The following is a 20302-nucleotide window of genomic DNA, read 5'->3' on the forward strand; positions in this document are numbered from 1 at the left end:
ATTACCTATGCACAGCAAAGATTATAAGTATGCATATATTATAATATATAAACAAAATAATTATAAAATACAATTCAAAGATCTTGCGTGATCAAATGTTGTTTTAGAGCAAATTTTTTTGGAAAAAAATTAACGATTTGATTGAAGTAATAAATGTATTTGTGATATCTAAAAGTGTCGTAAATTTCACCCTTTTTTTTTTTGTCTCAATTTTTTTCAAAACAATCCATAATTGTCTTTGTAGTAAAGCGATTAAGCAATAAATACTTATTCATCATTCGAATACAATAGGTTAGATTAAAGTATAAAATCGAAATACCTATTATTATCCCTAAAATAATCGTTTCTTTTCGTTGTAAATAAAGTTTGTATTAATGAAGAGCATAAGATTTATTATATTTAGGTATTCAGACATCTTGCTATTTCCTAATCCACGTTTATAAGTACAATATTATAATAATATATCGATTATTGATGTATAGAAGTTTTAGAATTAATTTATTCTGTATATAATTTAACACAGGTCATCAAATACGTGTTACGTCGATACAATATTTATTCATCTGTGTTTTTCTTAAATGTCAACAGCTCCTTTTTATCACATTTGGTAGGTACTATTTGCGTATAACAGGTACTTACTTTTTTGGGCAGAACGCGTGTGTGGAACTGTTAATTTTTGTGGGGGCCTGACGACGACGACCGGAACGTTAACAAACAAACCTGGAGCTTATACTCGTATTTCTTACAATGGTGATGAATACATATTAATATATCGTATCCACAAAAATAACACTGTAATCTTAGTAACTATTTGTAACATTTAAAACTGTTAAGATTTTTATTTTGAATACGATTATAATTATTTACGTTTTAAGCATTTTTAAATACCTAATATAAAAGTCAAAATAATATATCTAGACTTCTAGAATCTAGATATTTATACTGTATGTGGTGAAAATATTGCCTTTATAAATTATAATTGTATATAAATATTAACAGTGTTTGAAATTCACAAATATGTGAAGAATTTTTATTTTATACAATTTAATAACAAAGAAATTCCTTAATATTTAAAACTGAAATTATTTTAGTTTAAATATCTTATTTTAGTTAATTTAAAGCTTAGTAACGTTTTAAGGACTTATTTGTATAGTCTAAACAGACATATTTCAGCAGTTAATACTTAATAAGTATTTAATATTTATAATACAATTTATACAACCTATTACTTAACATTTAAAATTAAATAAATAATATATCGTTTTTTATAGTATCATTACAAATAAGGAATTGTTTTCGAACAATAAGTGAAATACTATATTATGTTGATTACAATGATTTTGGATCAATTTAACTTTGTATACACTTTTTTGATATTAGAAAGTTATAACTTTATGCCTCATTTGCTTAATGTGGCCATTGGCTACATATTATACCTATGTATGCTATGTATGTATGTTTATGGTTTCATAAAAATGTTTGGAAAGTTTCATTTTATTTCGATAATAATTTTCAATACCTTAAAATGTGTTAACATTATAATATATTATCAGTTATTACATAATTTAAGAGTAGGTACCTACTATAAATAATACTTTTTCTCAGTATAACATGTAATCTCTAAGTTTCAAAATTCAATTACTTTAACAAATAAAAAATTAACATTTAACTCTTTAGGTCTTGTCAATAAGTAGTTTTAATAATATAATCTTAATTTTACTATATAAAACATGTCTTAGACTATTATCATTAATATAACAATAATATAAACAATTTACAACAAAATCAAAAAAGCATAGTAAAAATAATCTTAAATAAAAAAATCACTAGAAGGCTCCACTAAATTGAATTATAAAATACTAGGTGCTCTGTCAATAAGGTGTCTTTATAAAAAAAATCACATTACTTTTCATATTTAAGAAAATTGTTTCATCAAAAATTCAAAAAATAAATTTTAATAATATTAGAGAGAACACAGAACTTATGATTTACCTGTAAAATATTCTAAACATTTTCTAGTTAATCTTTTGTTGACTACCTGGGTCCCAATTTTTTTTAATCAAATGCCAATCACAATAAAAAAGATATCCACTCTGGTTCCTTAAAAAGGAGAAGAATACTATATAGCTGGCTATTTTTGTATTATAATTACGTAACATTTTTAATAGAATAATTTACGTGTGTTGATATTTTTAATATTTTGTTAATAAATTATATACTTTGTTATTAATTATGTAAATATATGTTCTAAGTTAATCTGTATACGTATTTCCAATCGTAACTTATTATTATTATATAATATATATATAATTTTTTTTTCATGAAATTTAATATATTTTAATAAGCAAAATTATAACTATCTACTGCAACAATCTACGGCTTAAAGGAGCAGATATTATTATATTTATATATTATATTATATGTATTTTATATAATTAAATACATTTCTAATCAAAAAAAAAAATTACTATTTAATATTAATATGTAGAGTAAAATGTAATAGTTTAGGTTTTAATTAGATACTTACTAATATTATTATCTGCACCACTTTAATATTTATAGGTAGGTATATAATAACTGATATATTATATTAATATTGCAAAGGTATGATAATTTGTAATTATTAATTTTTAGAAGTACATAAATCGCGCTTATAAAATATTGACAAACACATAAATAAGATAGACACGAATCGATCAATAATATTACAACAGCTGAGATATTATATATAAGAGTAAATGCGATTATCTTTAAAACCACAATACTATATTATACGCGCGAATTGCACGTTTCGTAGCTTATAATCATAATTTTAAATCTGCGTAAGAAACTTACACAATATTTAATGCACTTTATTGTACTATATTTTTTCGAAATATGTAGCGACTTGACAATATAATGGAATTAATAGTTTACAGGTAACAGAAATTAAATATGTTATAAAGTAATCAATAGTCTGCAATAACCAATAGGGCGTATCGCATATACCACAACGTGTTCGTTTATTTGGATACTAAATAGTGCTGATATTAAAATTAATTAATATTTATTAATACCTTAGGGGTATAGTGATACTTTCAGAACACTCTAGTCCTTATTTGTTTCATGCACTCTACTTATAACCATAATTTCTTTCTTGGAGATAATATAATATCGCCGTCCATACGTCATTCAGCCGCTATGACTTTGTTGGCGTAATTTGGAGATTGTACAGAATTATTTCTGCTTTTATCAAAAAATGGACAATTATACTGTACGAGAATAATTTATTTTGAATTAATTAATATAATTAGTAAAAAGTGTTTATTTTAAGGACATTTATAATATAAATATATGAAATCGAAGCCTTACAAAGTTATTATTTTCGCAATGGGCCATTTTTGTCCTGAGCCTTGTGAATCCTAAGTACGGCCCTGACGTAAATACTTAACTAATTTAACTGTTCGAAACGAATATTTACATGTATTTTTGTTTTAATGAAAATGTTGCATACATATACATACATATACATATATATATATATATATATAGACTAGGATTATTTTATCGTAGATACATATTTCCAAGTAAGTTTCATATTAAACGAGTATCAAAGTATTTAGTTTCGGATTATGAATAATATAAAATATAAGTGCCCATTTGAATAATAAACATTTGATCGGGGCATCACCAAAAAACGTCTTACATGTGTGTAAAAAATATGGGCTACCCATATAAAATATAATTATTCTATGTAGATAAAATATTCAAAAAAGATAATTTCTTATGAATAAATACTTCTCAAAATAATAATAAGTATTTAATGATACAATATTCATCGTGTAAATTATGTTAAGTTTGGTTCATCAAAAGTATTACAATCATTTATCAATTAAATTAAGTATCAACTTTATAAAATGTATGCTTGGATCGTGAGGTTACATTTGCATTTATATAAATAATTTTTTTATATATGCAAATGACCTTTTTTTTGAACTAAATAAATGTAAATTATAAATATTTTGTTGTTTATTTTTACGCAATTATTGTTTTTCTAGTATAATAATATTGCACTGATTATTTTTATAAAAAAACACAGTTTACTGACTATTGGTATTGATGCACTATATAGACGTAACATAATACAATTATTGTAGATACACTAAAAAAGTATGACAATCGCTCTAGTTTGGTTTTTGCTTATACATCTTAAAATAATTTTACCTTGTTGACATATTTAAATTTAAAATAAATAAAAACGAAAAATATATACATATTTTTTATAGAGTACATTTGTGAGAAACATTAATAATTTTGCAGATATATTTTTCAATTTTAAATACAATGTTTTAGCAAATATGACAAATTTAATTATTTATAGGTTAATCAAATATATATGATATATATAAAATTATTACAATGGATAAACATTTAAAATAATATTGTTTTAATTCTATACAATATTATTCTGATAACATTACGTTATTTTGAAACCGTTAATCGTGTAATATGTAATACAATCAATTATAAGAAATCGAAAGTTGGATGAGTTTTCCTAATATAGGTATATATCCATTTTAACTTTAATTAAAAAATAACTTCCTTAGTTTTCTACGAGTTTATAATAAATTAAGCGGAAGAAATCAATCTAACTTTCTTGTTGTACGTGTATTGTATGTTTTAAATTAATAAAAATATACTTTTCATTGCAATTATAAAAATAACGTTAATTGGATACAATAATACGTCAATGTATTTTCTTACATTGCAATAAAATAATATTTTTCATTATTTATTATATTTTTTGGCCATTTTTTCAGTATATGAATTAAAATGAAAAAAATAATAACTAACTGAAATTAGATACTATAAAGTAATAATTAGTACTATAGTATATTTAAATATTAAAAATTTTAATTGACCGTTATTGATTTTAATAAGGTTACCTTGACGTGATGGAAATAGTGATGGAATGTCAACATACTATCATTAGACCTGTCAAAAAAACGAATATATTTATGACTTATTTGCTTTGTGACATCTGTACATGTACACCCACGTAAGTACATCGTACAGAATGGCTTTGTATAGTATAATTATTATTTTTCAGCCAACAGAGAATTAATTATTATTTATTATGAATGAATAGATAAGTCTCTAGTAATCCTTCAAGTGCCTACTTTAAATGAAATTATAATCTTAATATAGAAAATAGTACATTTTTTAGTCTATACCTATACTAAATCTATATTTTTTATATTTTCAATTATTTTTTATGTTTTAAGTGAAATAGAAAGAACAATTCAGTGCACTTAACTTAAACGCAATTGATGATAATTTAAAGTTGCGTCTTATCTATACATATTTTAATTTTTATAATCTTATTACTACTATGGCTGTTAAATATAAGTCGCTAATTACCATGAAACACTTTGAATTTATATTGTAAATATTAAATATCATAATATAAAAGCACCTAAGAGTCCTAAGAACATGGATAATAACTGTTAACAATGTATATATACCGAGTTTTTTATAACGGGTAAAGAATAAAAAGTACATATTTTACCCGAGAAGATATTTTTAGCACAGTATACTTTATTTTGACTAACATGATTGATGTTTGTGGTAAAGGTACATTTACTATGTTATTTATGCTTCATAGTATTCGCTGTACGCTTGATATAAAATACAACTGATTTAGTGTTTTTTCTCTTTGAATAGATGACAATGACGAATTATCAGTGTTTCACATAATATACAAAGGGATATTAAATATTATATGTGTAATCCATGCAAGTTTTTTTATATTATTATGTACGATGATCTATAGAGGAAGGACCAAAGATATTGATTTAAGTGGTACTAATTTATCTTATTAAGTAAAAGTAAAGTAATAAATAAATTAGAACTTTTTACCTTGTGCATGTGCATATTATATAACATTAAGCATATAACTGATATAATGATACGTATTTGCCATCACAGGTCGTTTACAAGCGCGTAACTGTTGACTGAAATACCATTCGTTAACATGTATACATTAAAATACTATACATATATAGTATATATAGGTAGTATCAAAATAATATTATCATCTAGTCCGTGTATTAAAGAGGAAAATAATAATAATTATCGTCAAAGGATAATTCAGGGTGAGGCTTGCGGGACCAGCGATAAAAGTATATCGTATTATTTAAGTTATAAAGTTTTCGACGCTCTCGTGTATTCTTATTTCTTAAGCATCGCCCCCTCCCCAAATCGAGATATTTTTCAAACGTATTTATATTTATGGTTGTCCCGATATACGTTGTGCATTGTGTAAGTCCCCAGACAAAGACTGCACAGTTTTAGGTAATAAAGATACCTATTATAGTCACTCATTTCCCTCTGACCACTTTCTCTCTCTCACTCCTCTCCACCCCCACTGTATCAATCAAATAAAACGATAACTGTGTATAAGTTTTGTCGAATGGTCAGTGGCGGTGGCGGCAATAATATGTAACATAGGCGTTACGTCATGGTTGTACCCGCTGTTTCCTCGTGCAGTCGTTCCTACAGCCACGGCTTGTATCCGTTTCATCAAATTCTCGTCGGCCGTCGTCGTGTGTTTATACGAAATATAAACGTGTTGCCCCGGGTCAAGTCGCGAGCGGACCGTTGTCGTCGGCGTTGGCGTTCATGTCTCTTTACTTTCTTTATCTCTCTCTCTCTCTCTCTCTATATCCATTGGAGCTGTTACTGTAATATGTATAAATATATGCATATATAGATGGCATTGTATTTTTAAGTAGTAATATCGACTAGACGGATAATATATTATTATTATATATGCGAATAGAGGTCAAGACGATAAATCGGCAACGGCGGCGACGGTATTATCGGGTGTTATACAACAATAACAGCTTCCAGACAATAAAAAACAAAAACGATTATTTTTCCTATTTATTATATAGATTTACCGCGAGTGCTGGACATTCGCGAACCGGGCGTGCCCCTGCGTGGGCAGATATATCTCGAGTGGGCACGCGACGACCACAGCCGCTGGTTCGAAATGGCACACACCTGGACATCATACCGTCCAGACCGGTCGCGTCGCGTACTCCCGTGTCGCCCATGTGTTGTCATTTTTGTGTTAATAATCGCACTAATATTGTGTCATTAGAGCGCGGTGTTGATGTTTGTGCCACCGCTGATCAGTGGCGTGTAGTATTATTATCGTCTTCGTCTTAGTCGTATCACTATTATATATTGTTGTTTTCGTCGTTGATTACCGTCGGAAATAAGGAAGACTAACAGTCAACGTCGAAATGGATTTCGGATTGTATATCGTCGTAATCGTAAGTCAATATTTTATTTTTATTCTTATTGGGTGGGCATTTGTTTTTTATTTTCATTAACGTTTTGAACTATAATTTTTTTTTTTTTAAAAAGCTGGAAAAACAAATGTTAATTATTAAAAATTTGGAACCTTTGATTGTATTTTTTTATAATCATTTAGATAATTATTTTTAGACTTGTACGTAAAACTTGATCAAACATTTTTTTAAATATTTAATAGATTTAATTTTATTCGAGGAAATCATTATTATATTACCCATCATACTGATAATTCAATTATTTGTATTTTCTTTGCTCGAGTAAAATTTGTTTAAGTGCATTTTTAACTATAATCTACAGTGTACTTAAATATCTACCCTTTCTTCAATTGAATCAATCCTGGCGGTAGTCATAAAGAAGCAGCTTTCAATTTAATTCTAAGTTTATAGTATTTTTTTTTCTGGTATTATCAATTCTTCTAAGTCTTTAAAATCTGAATAATTTTAACATTATAATACCAATATATTACTTTTATATCGTAATCGTACACATATTATTCTTATTATATTATATTATGAGCTTAATCTAGTACTATATATTATACTTTTAAGCTTTAGAATGGTATTTAATTTTTTTTTAATTTATAAATTAAATTGAATACAATTTTTTTGGAATTTTATAGTTTTTATGATATAATAAAAACCAGTATTTTTACTTACTACCTAGTCTAATTTATGAAGTACGTAATATTTATAGTCGTAATTGAAATTGATATTTGTCACCTACATATAGGTGGCATGAAAGAAGAACACGTTCTTCTTCTGTTACGTACACATTTTGCTGGGTTATATACCTATTTATCATTATATATATATATATATATATATAATAATAAAATGTATATTATGTAATTATGAGAAGATAATTTTATTGGTAATTAAATGTGTTACATCTTATATGCATGATAATGCATATTATATTTATTTCTCGTTAGTACATCGCATAATACAATTGTGTTTTTTATAAGTTTAGTTATGCTTGGCCCTGACGCCTTGTTATATATCTGCCAACATAATGTATGTTGATTTAATAGATATATCTTGTTAGTTTAAGATAAGTATTATAATAAGTTACTATATACTTTAAGAAAATTGAGTATTATTAATAATATAATATAATATTGAATTAAATTAGTTACTTGAGAGTTGAAATTTGACTTGTTATTTGTTTAGTTAACACTTATAAAATATAATCAATATTTTTCAGGAGTAGTTATGTTATACTTCAAAGATAATAATAATAATTAAATACAACGAATATTGATTCATTTTGTATACAATTAAGAAAACATATCACTAATTTCTCAATAGTTCTTTTTTCTCTTTAGAATATTATACATTTATTTATTAGTACATATATCTATTTCCATAGGGTATACTGGAAGTTCTGAACATTAATTAATTTGCGACGTTAGCTGTAGGCATTAGAGTGAATTTCAAAATAAATTAACAATGTAAAAGAAATATACATTACTTATTAGACTATTTAATTAAAAGTTTGACTAACAGTAATTCAAATAGTGTTTCTGATTTTAAAAATAATGAAGCTGGTCGATATCTGATCAAATTATACTTGGACGACTATATTATTATACACAATTTAAAACAATCGGTTTATTGTTTACGTATGAATTCACAACTGAAATATTCTTGGAATGTTAATAAATTAATATTTTTAAACAAAGAATTAAACTCTCGTATTAAATTTCTATTGTTTCTCGATCTGTATATATTTTTTTGCGTTTTTACAATCAGCTTTTTGCTAGTTAGTGTAAATATTTAATATTAGATATTTCATAGAACATAAATTGTATATATTTATATGTGTTGGTTATAGATTTAATGATGCTTGATAGTCCGCTATACAAGCAAAAGTCCTTGGAACTATATTATAGTGTCCAACACGATCTAATAACTGAAACAATATACAAATACGTATGAGCCCTATAATACATTAAATACACGCAGGCCTGAAGGTTCACTTTCACCGAAACATTATATTGATTATTTATCATGAATTCATGATCTATTGCTACATTTCTAAGTTCTTTACAGCATAAATGCAATCGGTAAATCAGCTCTTATTACAATTTAAATCAGAAAAATTTAATAGTTTAAGGCATTAACTTCTTGTTTTCAACTTAAAGCAATTAACATAGTATGTTTTTATTAGATTCATTGTTTGATATGATATTATATATATATTTACTATATGCTAAAAAGTATTAATTTACACTGCGTAGAAGAGTTTAAATGGAAATACTTATATGAATAGTAAATACATTTTTTTGATTTTAACTTACAATTGCATTGGACATAGATATTTTTTTATAAAATATCCTTGAAACGTTTCTTAATTTGGAACCCTGTGTTATGTATTCGAAAAATGTATTTTGTGTACAATAAAGTTTCTGAATGAGAATATTTCAAGGATTTTCTCATTATTAGGTATTATAACCTAGGTATATTTACCATACGTTTTATTATCCCACGAACGCCATTTCTAAGCTCATTATTACTTTTCTGTTTGTTCTTGTATGATACATGTTCAATGGGATCGTCTTGAACACGGGTGTTTCTTGGAATAACATTGTTGAATGAAAAACATTTTGTCGCCACATTTGCGAGAAAAATAACTTAAATCTATTTTTTCAAGATACAAGGTCAACATAAATTAAGAGCATTTATTATTTTGCATCCTACTTTGCGAAACCGCCTCCAGATTATCATCCTACATATTTACCAAACACGCGGATCCCACTTTTTGACACAACGTGTTATTTAACATTGACATTGATACAATTTTATGTCTGTATGTATGTCTGTATGTATATAATAATAGGTAGTAGATACTTAATATCTATCTCTATCTTTAATATTTAATATCTTTATACAATTGAAATGAGTAATGAGTTGCAACAATGCATAAACAATGTCTATGTTAGGTGCGTTCCGATTGTGTAATCCCTGCACAAGGACAATAGTATGAACGAGAAGGTGTATTTATGTTTATGATCTAAGTACATCTACTTATGTCAATTTCCTTGATGATATGAAATTAATTTAGTTAATTTGTAGAAATGGATAGTAAATATTAACTGTAAATCAAATTAAACAAAAATAAAGGTTAAACAATAGCAAATTATTTATGTATGTAATTTATTATAATTTAAATTCCAATACGTATAAGAATCTCCATTTCCTCTTAATCATTAATTAACTAGCTATTGGTTTTTCACTTTTAGCTACTTCCTACATAAATTAAAACACTCATATTAATGTCTGAACTTAGTATAGAATATATTTTAAAGGTTTTTTACTTATAAAATTAATTTAAACCATTATTTATCATGACATAAAATATCATTCGATTTAAAAATGTCGGTAAATAAACTTTAATAATTTAGTAAAAATTATACCTACTTATAAATTATGAAAAAGTTCAACTATGATACAAAAATATCCAAATTCGTTGAGTTGTTTAGAAATTTTCAGTAAATATAAAAACATTTAGTGTAACTAATGCTTAATAGGTACATAAATTGCAATGCATTTCTTAACATTCAAACATAATATATTCATTATGATAATTTATTGGTTGACTAACATAGAACCCCTATCACTATGCCTATAACATATTGTTTCAAACAATAGATTTGATCCGTTTTATTTTTTAATTTGATTATGGTTTTCTTTTTTTTTTTTTAAATAATTTGTTGCTAGATAGGTATCTGACAACTAAACTAATTCAAGAGTAATTTTTGTTAGGAACATGTACAGATAAAATGTGATTGTTCAATAATAAAATTCGACACACACGACTACCATATTAATTTCAAAAGCAAATAGAACTATTGTAAAATTATATTTATTTTGAATTAGTTGTAAGTTTTGGTACAGTACATTTTCAATTTTTTAAGACTTACAGGACATAAATAAAGCATAATATAAATTACTTCTAAATATTATTGTGTAACAATGTATAAATTGTATTCATTATCAATATTTGTGAGTTTGATTAGTTTATACCTCACTAGGACTTTTACATTTTGGTAAAAAGTGTAACGTATATAAGACCTATTCAATTTCTATTAAGAATATGTTTCTAAAATACTAATGTTTCAACAATATTATTGTTAAAATACGTTTAAAATTTAACGAGTTAAAATATTCAACAGACATTGAAACCAATAATTTTGTTGGCGCAGACGCATAATTACTCTCTAAGGGTGTCTACCATAGATATTTTGATATTCATACTATGGCAATAATAATTACTATATATTATTATTTTGTAAACATAATGAGTTTTACGCTTAATTAGGAATATCCAATTCATCGCATTGGAAACGGTCAATATATATATATAATAATATTACCATTCATCATGATTAGTATCTGCTCATACTGTTCGTATTTATTGCTTTAAAAATTACTTTTTAAAATCGTTTATCTCATTGACATTATTTATGGAGAACATTTTAACGACGACCGGATAATCGCGTGGTATTAGATAATTTCTCTTGGTACTTCCGCGGATAATATATAAGGAAACCACTGTTTGTTTTCTATAGATTGTGGTAAATTAGTAAATACCGCGGTCCGCATGACCTCGTTAAGGCAACGACGGCACTTGTGTTCGGTGATGATAGTATTAGTTATAGCGATCAGTGACCAATGACGGCATAGTTGATTACACCACAATAATCAATGGAAATCCCGAATTTGAAATTTCCAAGACATTGCAAGCCATCGACAAGTTAATATGATATATTTAAGTGTAAATTCCTATCATAACGGGTTATTTATTAACTTAGCTTAGTTGTGCAATTTATATAACTTAATTCATAACCATTAACGAATTAATTTTATTTTAAATCCTCTAAGTTTAATACTTTAATAGGTAACTCGTATGCTAATTTATTCTGCTGTTGGTATTGATCATAATCTTGATGCGAATAACATTTACTCATGTCAACAAATTAATTTTCGAAGCGTTTCGTAGCGAAATACTTAATAATATATCAATAGCATATTTTATTATCGTATAGTATATATACATATAGGTACTTATGTAGATATATCCCCATCACGTGACCCGGACACGAGGGACACGAAACGATCGTGGGGGAAAGGCAAATCCGATTCGCATAAAATGTGTGAAATGGCATAATTATACATTATTAATTGATAACTAGTTGATATAGGTAACTATAGGATCAGACTACGCAGACACTATTTCGTCATCGCATCGTCACACTGTAAATGAAAAATAAAGCATAATTATTTGTATAATGACTAATAAGCATAGGTTTTCTAATACATTTAGATCCGTCTTCTTGTCGTTATCCAGTACTTACCTATACAGCGTATTTGTAATTAAATTTACATTTAATCTGGCATTTATACGTACGGGGTAAAGAGCGTTTGATTTTAAACGATGCGTTCAGTGCGATGCATCCACTTCGTATCTGTTCGAAATGTAGATATATGACTATAAAGTATTTAAACAGCGGTTACTGTGTAATGTTGTCGTCATCGACAATATAGAGCGGACGACGAGACGTGGATACCGCGGTCCTGGTTATGATAATAATATCATAACGTCATAATATTATGTATAAATATATACCCAATACATAATGATATATTATATGGCGATGCAATCGGCCGTCGGAAGTTCCGCTTTCGATTTCCACTGTCGCGGCGACGGTAGCTGCGGGACGACGACGTGTTGTAGAGGGAACGGGCGATCGAGTCTGCGGGGACCGGTTCCGCGTGTGGCGGTCCGCCGCAGCGAGTTTGCGGCTTTCATTCGTCACGCGACAACCGTATAGTGTATAATATCGGTACGCGCGACGACGACGTCACCCGCGCACACGCCGCCGACGTTAGACTCGCGTCCCGTTCAATAATAACAATTTTCCGTTCGCGGTCCTGCGATTTATAAAATATATATTGATTTACTCGGTATTGCCTGCCCGTCAGTCATCAAGGCGCACGCGACCGACTACATAACAGCACGTTTATTTCGGTATCATATTTTATCGGTATTTATAATATGTTATGATAATAAAATAACAACAACCGTCGCCGTCCGTCGGGTACGCCTGTACGCTTCCGCCGTCGAGTGGCACACTATAATATAACCACTGTACACGCTCACGTGGTGTATACCATTATATAGCGCTCGCCCCGCACTTTACACCCATTCGTTTTTTAATGGGATCGCAATAGTCAGTGTCGCTCCTGCAGCCACCAATTATGCCGACTCCGGCCCGTGATGCGACATCCCTCGCTGGTGTTCGGCGTTCGTCGCGGGCAGCCCGTTTGACGTACGCGTTCTACTGCGTGTTCCAGGTAAGTGAAAACGCGCGCGCGCAAGTTCGGTCCATCGTGTACCTAAACGCTGTACCATCGTATATCGTTATCGTCACGATCGGATATCGCGACCTCCGTCCCACTAAAAACGCTTACAAAATAAAGCATGTATCTACTATAATATTTAAACATTACTTTTTATTTTTACGCCATTGAACTGTGAGGTATAATAATTTTTTTTTTCAAATTGTGTACTTTACGAGTACTCTGGTTTCGAGTTAGAGAGATTTCGTTTATTCCTAATGACGCTTGATCACTAATAAATTTTCTACAAAAGGACATTTACAACAATTTTATTTCCTTGCTATGTATACTGGACATTTATAATTTTTTTTCAAAAAATTATATCTGTATGCGTTATTAATAAATATTAAAAAGTTAGAAAATCAATAAATTGTCTTAGAACTTAGTAAAGTTAAAATTTATTAGCATTTTAATTTATTAACATGAGTTTTTGATTTTTTTTTTTTTGTTACATAAATTTGAAAAAATAGCGGATTGGAGTATCACTTCTTTCTAACAAAATTATCTCGTATGAAAATTTTTATACATTTAACTGTAGTGTAATAAAACTCAAAATATTCTCAATAAATTAACTTATTTCAACGTAAAAAATAATATAAAATTAATAAAATCAAAAGTTATGTTCGTAGTATAAAATATTACACTCAAATTTACACTATTTTTATTTTTTTAATTCGGTAAAGAATGGTTAATGTCCACTATAAATTGTTAAGAACTGCCTTTTAATATTATTATTAAAACCAGCCTAAGAACATAACCAATAACCATGTAGTTTGCTTGTTGGAAAAAATCGCAAAACTGATTAAATTTTAGGTAATAATAATGTAAAAAAAATTAAACGAGTAATAAAAAGGTTAATTATTATTTTTAAATAATAATAGAATAAGTTATAACTTTGAATAAAAATTCTATTTATAGCTGTTATAGTTTAATATACAACAGTATAACTTTTTGGGTATTAATTTGTAAAATATGTTAATAAAAATTACTAAGAATTATTAATTTGATATAATTGTTATGATTTACATATTATGATGTTGTGTATTTTTTAAATAAAATTTCAAAAAATTAGTTTTAACATTGTGACAATTAAGCATATTAAAATATTAAATATACTTTATAGTACTAATAAATAATTTGTACGTAACGAAAAATCAATTATATATTTATATCTCCAAATTAGTAAGTACTTTACAAAGATCTCTTTTCGATTTTCTGTCATCTGTAAAATGTATTTATTTTACAGATGATAGCATATGCTATTATTTTTGCATACTAAAAATCTTCATACAACTGACATAAAATATTTTAATATTCCATAGTTTAATATTTTTCACTATTTCACATGATGCATGACAATAGAATGTGACCATAAAAGTAAATCGTCATGCGAGAAAAAAAACATAACGATATGACGGTGTACCTATTCAGTTGTAATGTACTCACTCGGTGTATTGCAAGACAAATCATATGGTATGAACTATGAATACAAAATTATAACTTTCTAGTGACTTAGAAGACGGAATAATTTTTCGGAAAAGTCGATAGTTATTTATTGTACCTAAGATTTTAGTATCAATAAATATATTTTTCATTTTAATTGAGTAAATTCGATTGTTATAAAACTATAGCATACCTATATATCATTATCACAACTCATAAAATAATGAATAGGATTTTTAATTAAAATCAGTTTCAATATCATTAATCTATAATTAATTTATTTTATTGTGACTTGTAGTATAGTATTATAGTGCCTTTTCTGATCAATTTAATAGTCAAAATTAGAAATAAAAAAAGTTGTAGGAATTTATTATTACATAATTGAACACGTGCCTAGAGTTCTAGATTGTTGAGATAAAATAACTTGACCACCGGGATCATAATTTATTTAACTTGAGATGGTCAAAATCGATTATGTTCGAAACATTTTTGACTAATAATATTTTTAAGTCATGTACAAATTATAAGACCAAAATATTTCTTTTGCATTGTAAATGCATTCCAATTGATTCACAAATAATTTCCATTGTAATGTTAATCAATTTTTGAATATACGTTATGTATGCAATCGATATATTGAATCATTAATTTGAAAAGAATTTTCCAACATCACCCTTGGGGGTATATAAAGTCGTATGAAATAATTCCAACAAATGTAAGAAGAAAGAATAGATATTTGCTACCGGCACTTATGTCTTATACAGGGATAAGTATTATTAATTATACATTATTAACACACAATTATATTCTTCAATATTATTTTATTTCAATAATTGAAAATTAATATTTCGTAATACATTAATCGTTTGTTAGAATAGGTACGTAAATTTACTTTTTGTATTAGGTAGCATATTTTATAGTTTGTTTTTATCGTCATTATTATGAAGCATTCATTTGGTGTCCTATGATGATCGTGTGACATAACCACGCGAGATAATGACTCAGAGTCGGTCCAAAAAAAATTACGTTTTGATGATCACAACATTATATTACAGCATCTCTTTCACCTCATACGTTCGTAATATTTAAGTAAACCATGTTTTACACATGAGCAATCAATTTATTTAAGCCTCGAGGAGTTTAGTAATAGTGTCCACACTTCATGCTATCCATTTAAACGGAAGTATACGCACGTTGTAATTTCGCTGTAAAAATAATTTTCTAAACTGTATTAAACTGATTTATATTTTTCTAGAATAGACGAATAGATTATTTTCACGAATCAATAGTACCTACCTATAATAATATGCTATGGTTTTAGTTTTGATTAAAATCAGGTTACATGAAATACACAATTTGATAGGTAACGGTTACTAATTATTATTGAGCTTTTATTTTATTTTATCGTTATAACACTCAACTATAATAGTTTGAATTAATTTTTATGTCATCAATTTGAATTTGTCAATTATAATCAATACAAAGTTATATCTAATTATTTATTTAAAATCCTTGCTGCTTGTATATTTTTCTAACCACCGCAGTTCTTGAAATTATACCCTATAATTTATCACAGTATTTAAAAATGTTACATTTAACAAAGAATAAATTATTAGTTTATAATTTAAATAAAATGGGTACCTGCAGTGATATTTTAAACTTTTGTGCTGAGTATTCCTATAATCCCACGTCAATTGGTCTCGTAAATTAGATTGACTGTTTCTTCTGTTGAGCTAAAAACAATAAAAACCAAATCTTTTGTTTTGGAAATGTTGCACCCGTAAGGTGTTTCATTTTGGCATCATAGGCAGGGCCTACGCAAGTGATGACCTTCGTCCTGCACGGTGGTCTGTCTCCATTGTAAATAAAAGCTGTCTCGGTTGGAAGCAACTAGTGATCGACGGCCTGGAACAGTAGGTGTCTCCTTCGGTGCACTAAATTAAGAACAAATTAAAAAATAATAATAAAACATTACGAGCAGTCGATTTAAGTTCGTCTCACTACACCGTAGATCGAGGACAAGGTCGGATCATTAAACTCGATCGACTTAAACTTAGGGAATGTAGTTTTTTTTATTATATATGACACTTCATGTCCGCCAATTTCGTTGGGTGTGATTATTTATAAATAAGCTTTGAGCAAAGTTTTTATTTGAATAACCATGTTATGATAAATTAGTATTATGTTAAGTAGTTAGCTACCTGGGTTCGTTTAAAATTTAAATTATGTGATTCAAATTAAATTAATATATTTCAATAAATTGAACTTGCACTATAAAATTATTTTGACTCATCATAGATATTTCTAGCTTTTAACTGCACACTATCCGTTAATATAATATATTAAATTATATTTATACACAAGGTATATAAATATATATATTCTTAAATTGAAATTTGTACTTTGATGTATTATGTATAATAATATTGATTCAATATTAATGTAAATTTTCGCACAACATGAAATTGTACCTTTATACTTTCATTATCTTTGAACATTTACGCGATTTCACTCATCTCTCTAATTCGTATTTGATCTCAATTAGCTGTAAAATGTAGTTGGAATATTAAAAATTTAAGTCACGACATTATTATTTTATTCAGAATAACTGGTTTAGTTTTAATAAATTACTAACTATCAATTATCTTTACAAAAAGTTTATTAATTACCCCAGTGAATTAACTATGTATATAAATATACATCGAATACAAGTTCGAGGTCTTCTTTTATATGATAGTAATTAATTTTAAATTTTGTTTTCATTAACCTTAGATATTTTTTCTTTTCATTAAGTATATTATATACCTACGTATTCTTGAACTATAAAATAAATATAAATATATCGATTCATTCTTAAATTATTTAATTCATAATTTATTATGCCTACTTTTAGGTAGTTTATTTACACAGCTTAAGCAAATATTATAAAACAGTTCATATATACTTTTCTTTGATTGGATTTATGTAAAAATCAATGTAAAAAATAATGTTGATTCATTTTATTGAATTTTCATAGTAAAAATCTTATAATACCTATATAATAAAACCAATTATTAGTCCATATATATAAACAATAATCAAAACTTTAATGTTAATTATTTGTTAGTGATTAATTGGCCTTTTTCTTACAAATTAAAACAATTTACGATTCATGTATTATAGTAAAAATAAAAAAAGTATATAGTGTAAATCAAACATATGATTTAGTATTTTTTTTTCTATAATTTCTGGTCATATAATGACTATAATTATGGTTTTGTACTATTTTTATGATTATTTTTGTCTCACGTCGATGTTGAACGGTACAACTACATTATGTTGATATATTTAGTGTACATATATCATAATGGGTACCTATATTGTACTCTAAATTGATTTTCATAGTATGAGTGTTTTCTGCTAGTGCTTGTTGTTATTATTTCTTATTGAAAAATTATCAAACGCAATGCCCAATTTAATGTGTGCATAACGTTTCGCGGTTTCCTGTGATGTAGCACGTGCGGTACTGAAATCGAATAATATATAACATTGTAAATTATAGGTGTTATTTTTGATATGTTACCTGGATAAGTAAATATTAACTCTTTCGATATTATTTTTAATACTAGTTGTTTTATATTTAGTTATTATCGAGAAAAATATTTGATTCATAATAGTATGGGGATCATTATAATAAGGAATTTTCTCACAGTAGAGAATTGCACTTTAAAAAAATAATTAAACAAGACAAATTGAATCTTAACGAATGATAGTAATTAGTTTTTTTAATTTATATGTTTTATATTTCTGCCACAATTTGTATACCTCGTTTGGCCATTCGGGCTTAACAGTTTGTAGAGAGGTATTAATTAATTCGTTTGTAGAGAATTTATTGAATGGCACAGAATAAATACACGATAAAAATAATTGAATATAGTTGTACAATGTACATAAATACAGAATTACAACTATTTTTTCAACGAGCTTGCATTATTTCGGATTTTTACTTTAAAATAGAGTGTACAACGACTTGGAATAAAACTGATGCATATTAGAGTCATTCGTTATTATTAATAATAATTTTGTACTGATGAATATTTTTGGACGATTGGGTCGGTGCAAGGGGATCATACTTTTATAAAACTACGCAACATTGGCAATGTAGGAGTTAACATGAACTATTTGTGCAGGTCAAATTGTGTAGCCTATTATTATAGGTGTACCCTAAATCTGTACTATTGCCTTCAAATCATCAGAATTTAATACATTTGCCTGTATATGACCATATAGATATGCTCATATAATATTATATAGGTGTTGTAATAATGACCGTCGATCGTGGGCACGCGATTATAATATTATATACAGTGACGGCAATAGAGGTAAAATGCGGAAAATATCATGTGGAAAAAAATATAAAATATACTTTTTTTTCTGTAGTGGGCCATCGAGCGTTTGTACGCTAATAAAAATAATAACAGGACAGTGTAAGCGTAATGAATAGAATTCTGTCGTGACCGAAGCTGAATTATGCGCCGAGCACGCGATCCGCCGGTGTTCGCAGTAGTACTCTGGGGCACTTTGACCCGCAAAACCGTCGGTGAACCATATGATCGTATTATTACTACGATATTATTATGACGCGTGTATAATATTATTATATTATATTGTTATGTACGGTCCCGTATGAATATGCGGCACCGTGATCGGGTTTGCGACATAACGCTCGTTTCCCTTTTTCCTTTTTTATTCTCAGCAACACATTACACGATAATAATATCGTCCGTATTGCTGTTGCACACTCGTATACTTACACGTATAGTATTGTAGTGTAATATTACGGCGGGAGACCGGTCAGACGAGCGTATAATAATAATAATAATAATAATAACAATATATTACTATCGACTGCAGATGAGTGATCTAACTCGATACACATCGGTCGGATCTAGCAGCGATGTCATTTCCACAGTGTCCACCATGAGGGCAAGTTGTAACATATCACTGTGCGTGGAACTCGTGAGCTCTGCACACACACACACACACACACACGCGCGCGCGCGCGCGCACATAGGTACGCGGTATGACGTCTGTTGCGGACGACGACGAATTCGTTT

The 20302-nt window shown here is 27.6% G+C and overlaps 1 protein-coding gene across 2 annotated transcripts in view; it reads left to right on the top strand.

The window, feature by feature from the left end:
* The first annotated feature begins 6884 nt into the window (after nt 1-6884).
* Nucleotides 6885-20302, top strand: part of LOC113554983 — a 28808-nt gene continuing 15390 nt past the window's right edge. Inside the window, exon 1 of one of the 2 annotated variants that reach the window (XM_026959222.1) lies at nt 6885-7319. In XM_026959222.1, coding sequence (XP_026815023.1) covers nt 7290-7319 — 30 coding nt within the window. In that variant the 5' untranslated portion in view covers nt 6885-7289. Of the gene's footprint in view, nt 7320-13202; nt 13719-20302 lie in introns of those variants that run through there. The other variant, XM_026959220.1, reaches the window with a different exon arrangement.

The sequence above is a fragment of the Rhopalosiphum maidis genome, chromosome 2 (genome assembly GCF_003676215.2).
Source record: "Rhopalosiphum maidis isolate BTI-1 chromosome 2, ASM367621v3, whole genome shotgun sequence".
In the NCBI taxonomy this organism is placed as follows: Eukaryota; Metazoa; Arthropoda; class Insecta; order Hemiptera; family Aphididae; genus Rhopalosiphum; species Rhopalosiphum maidis.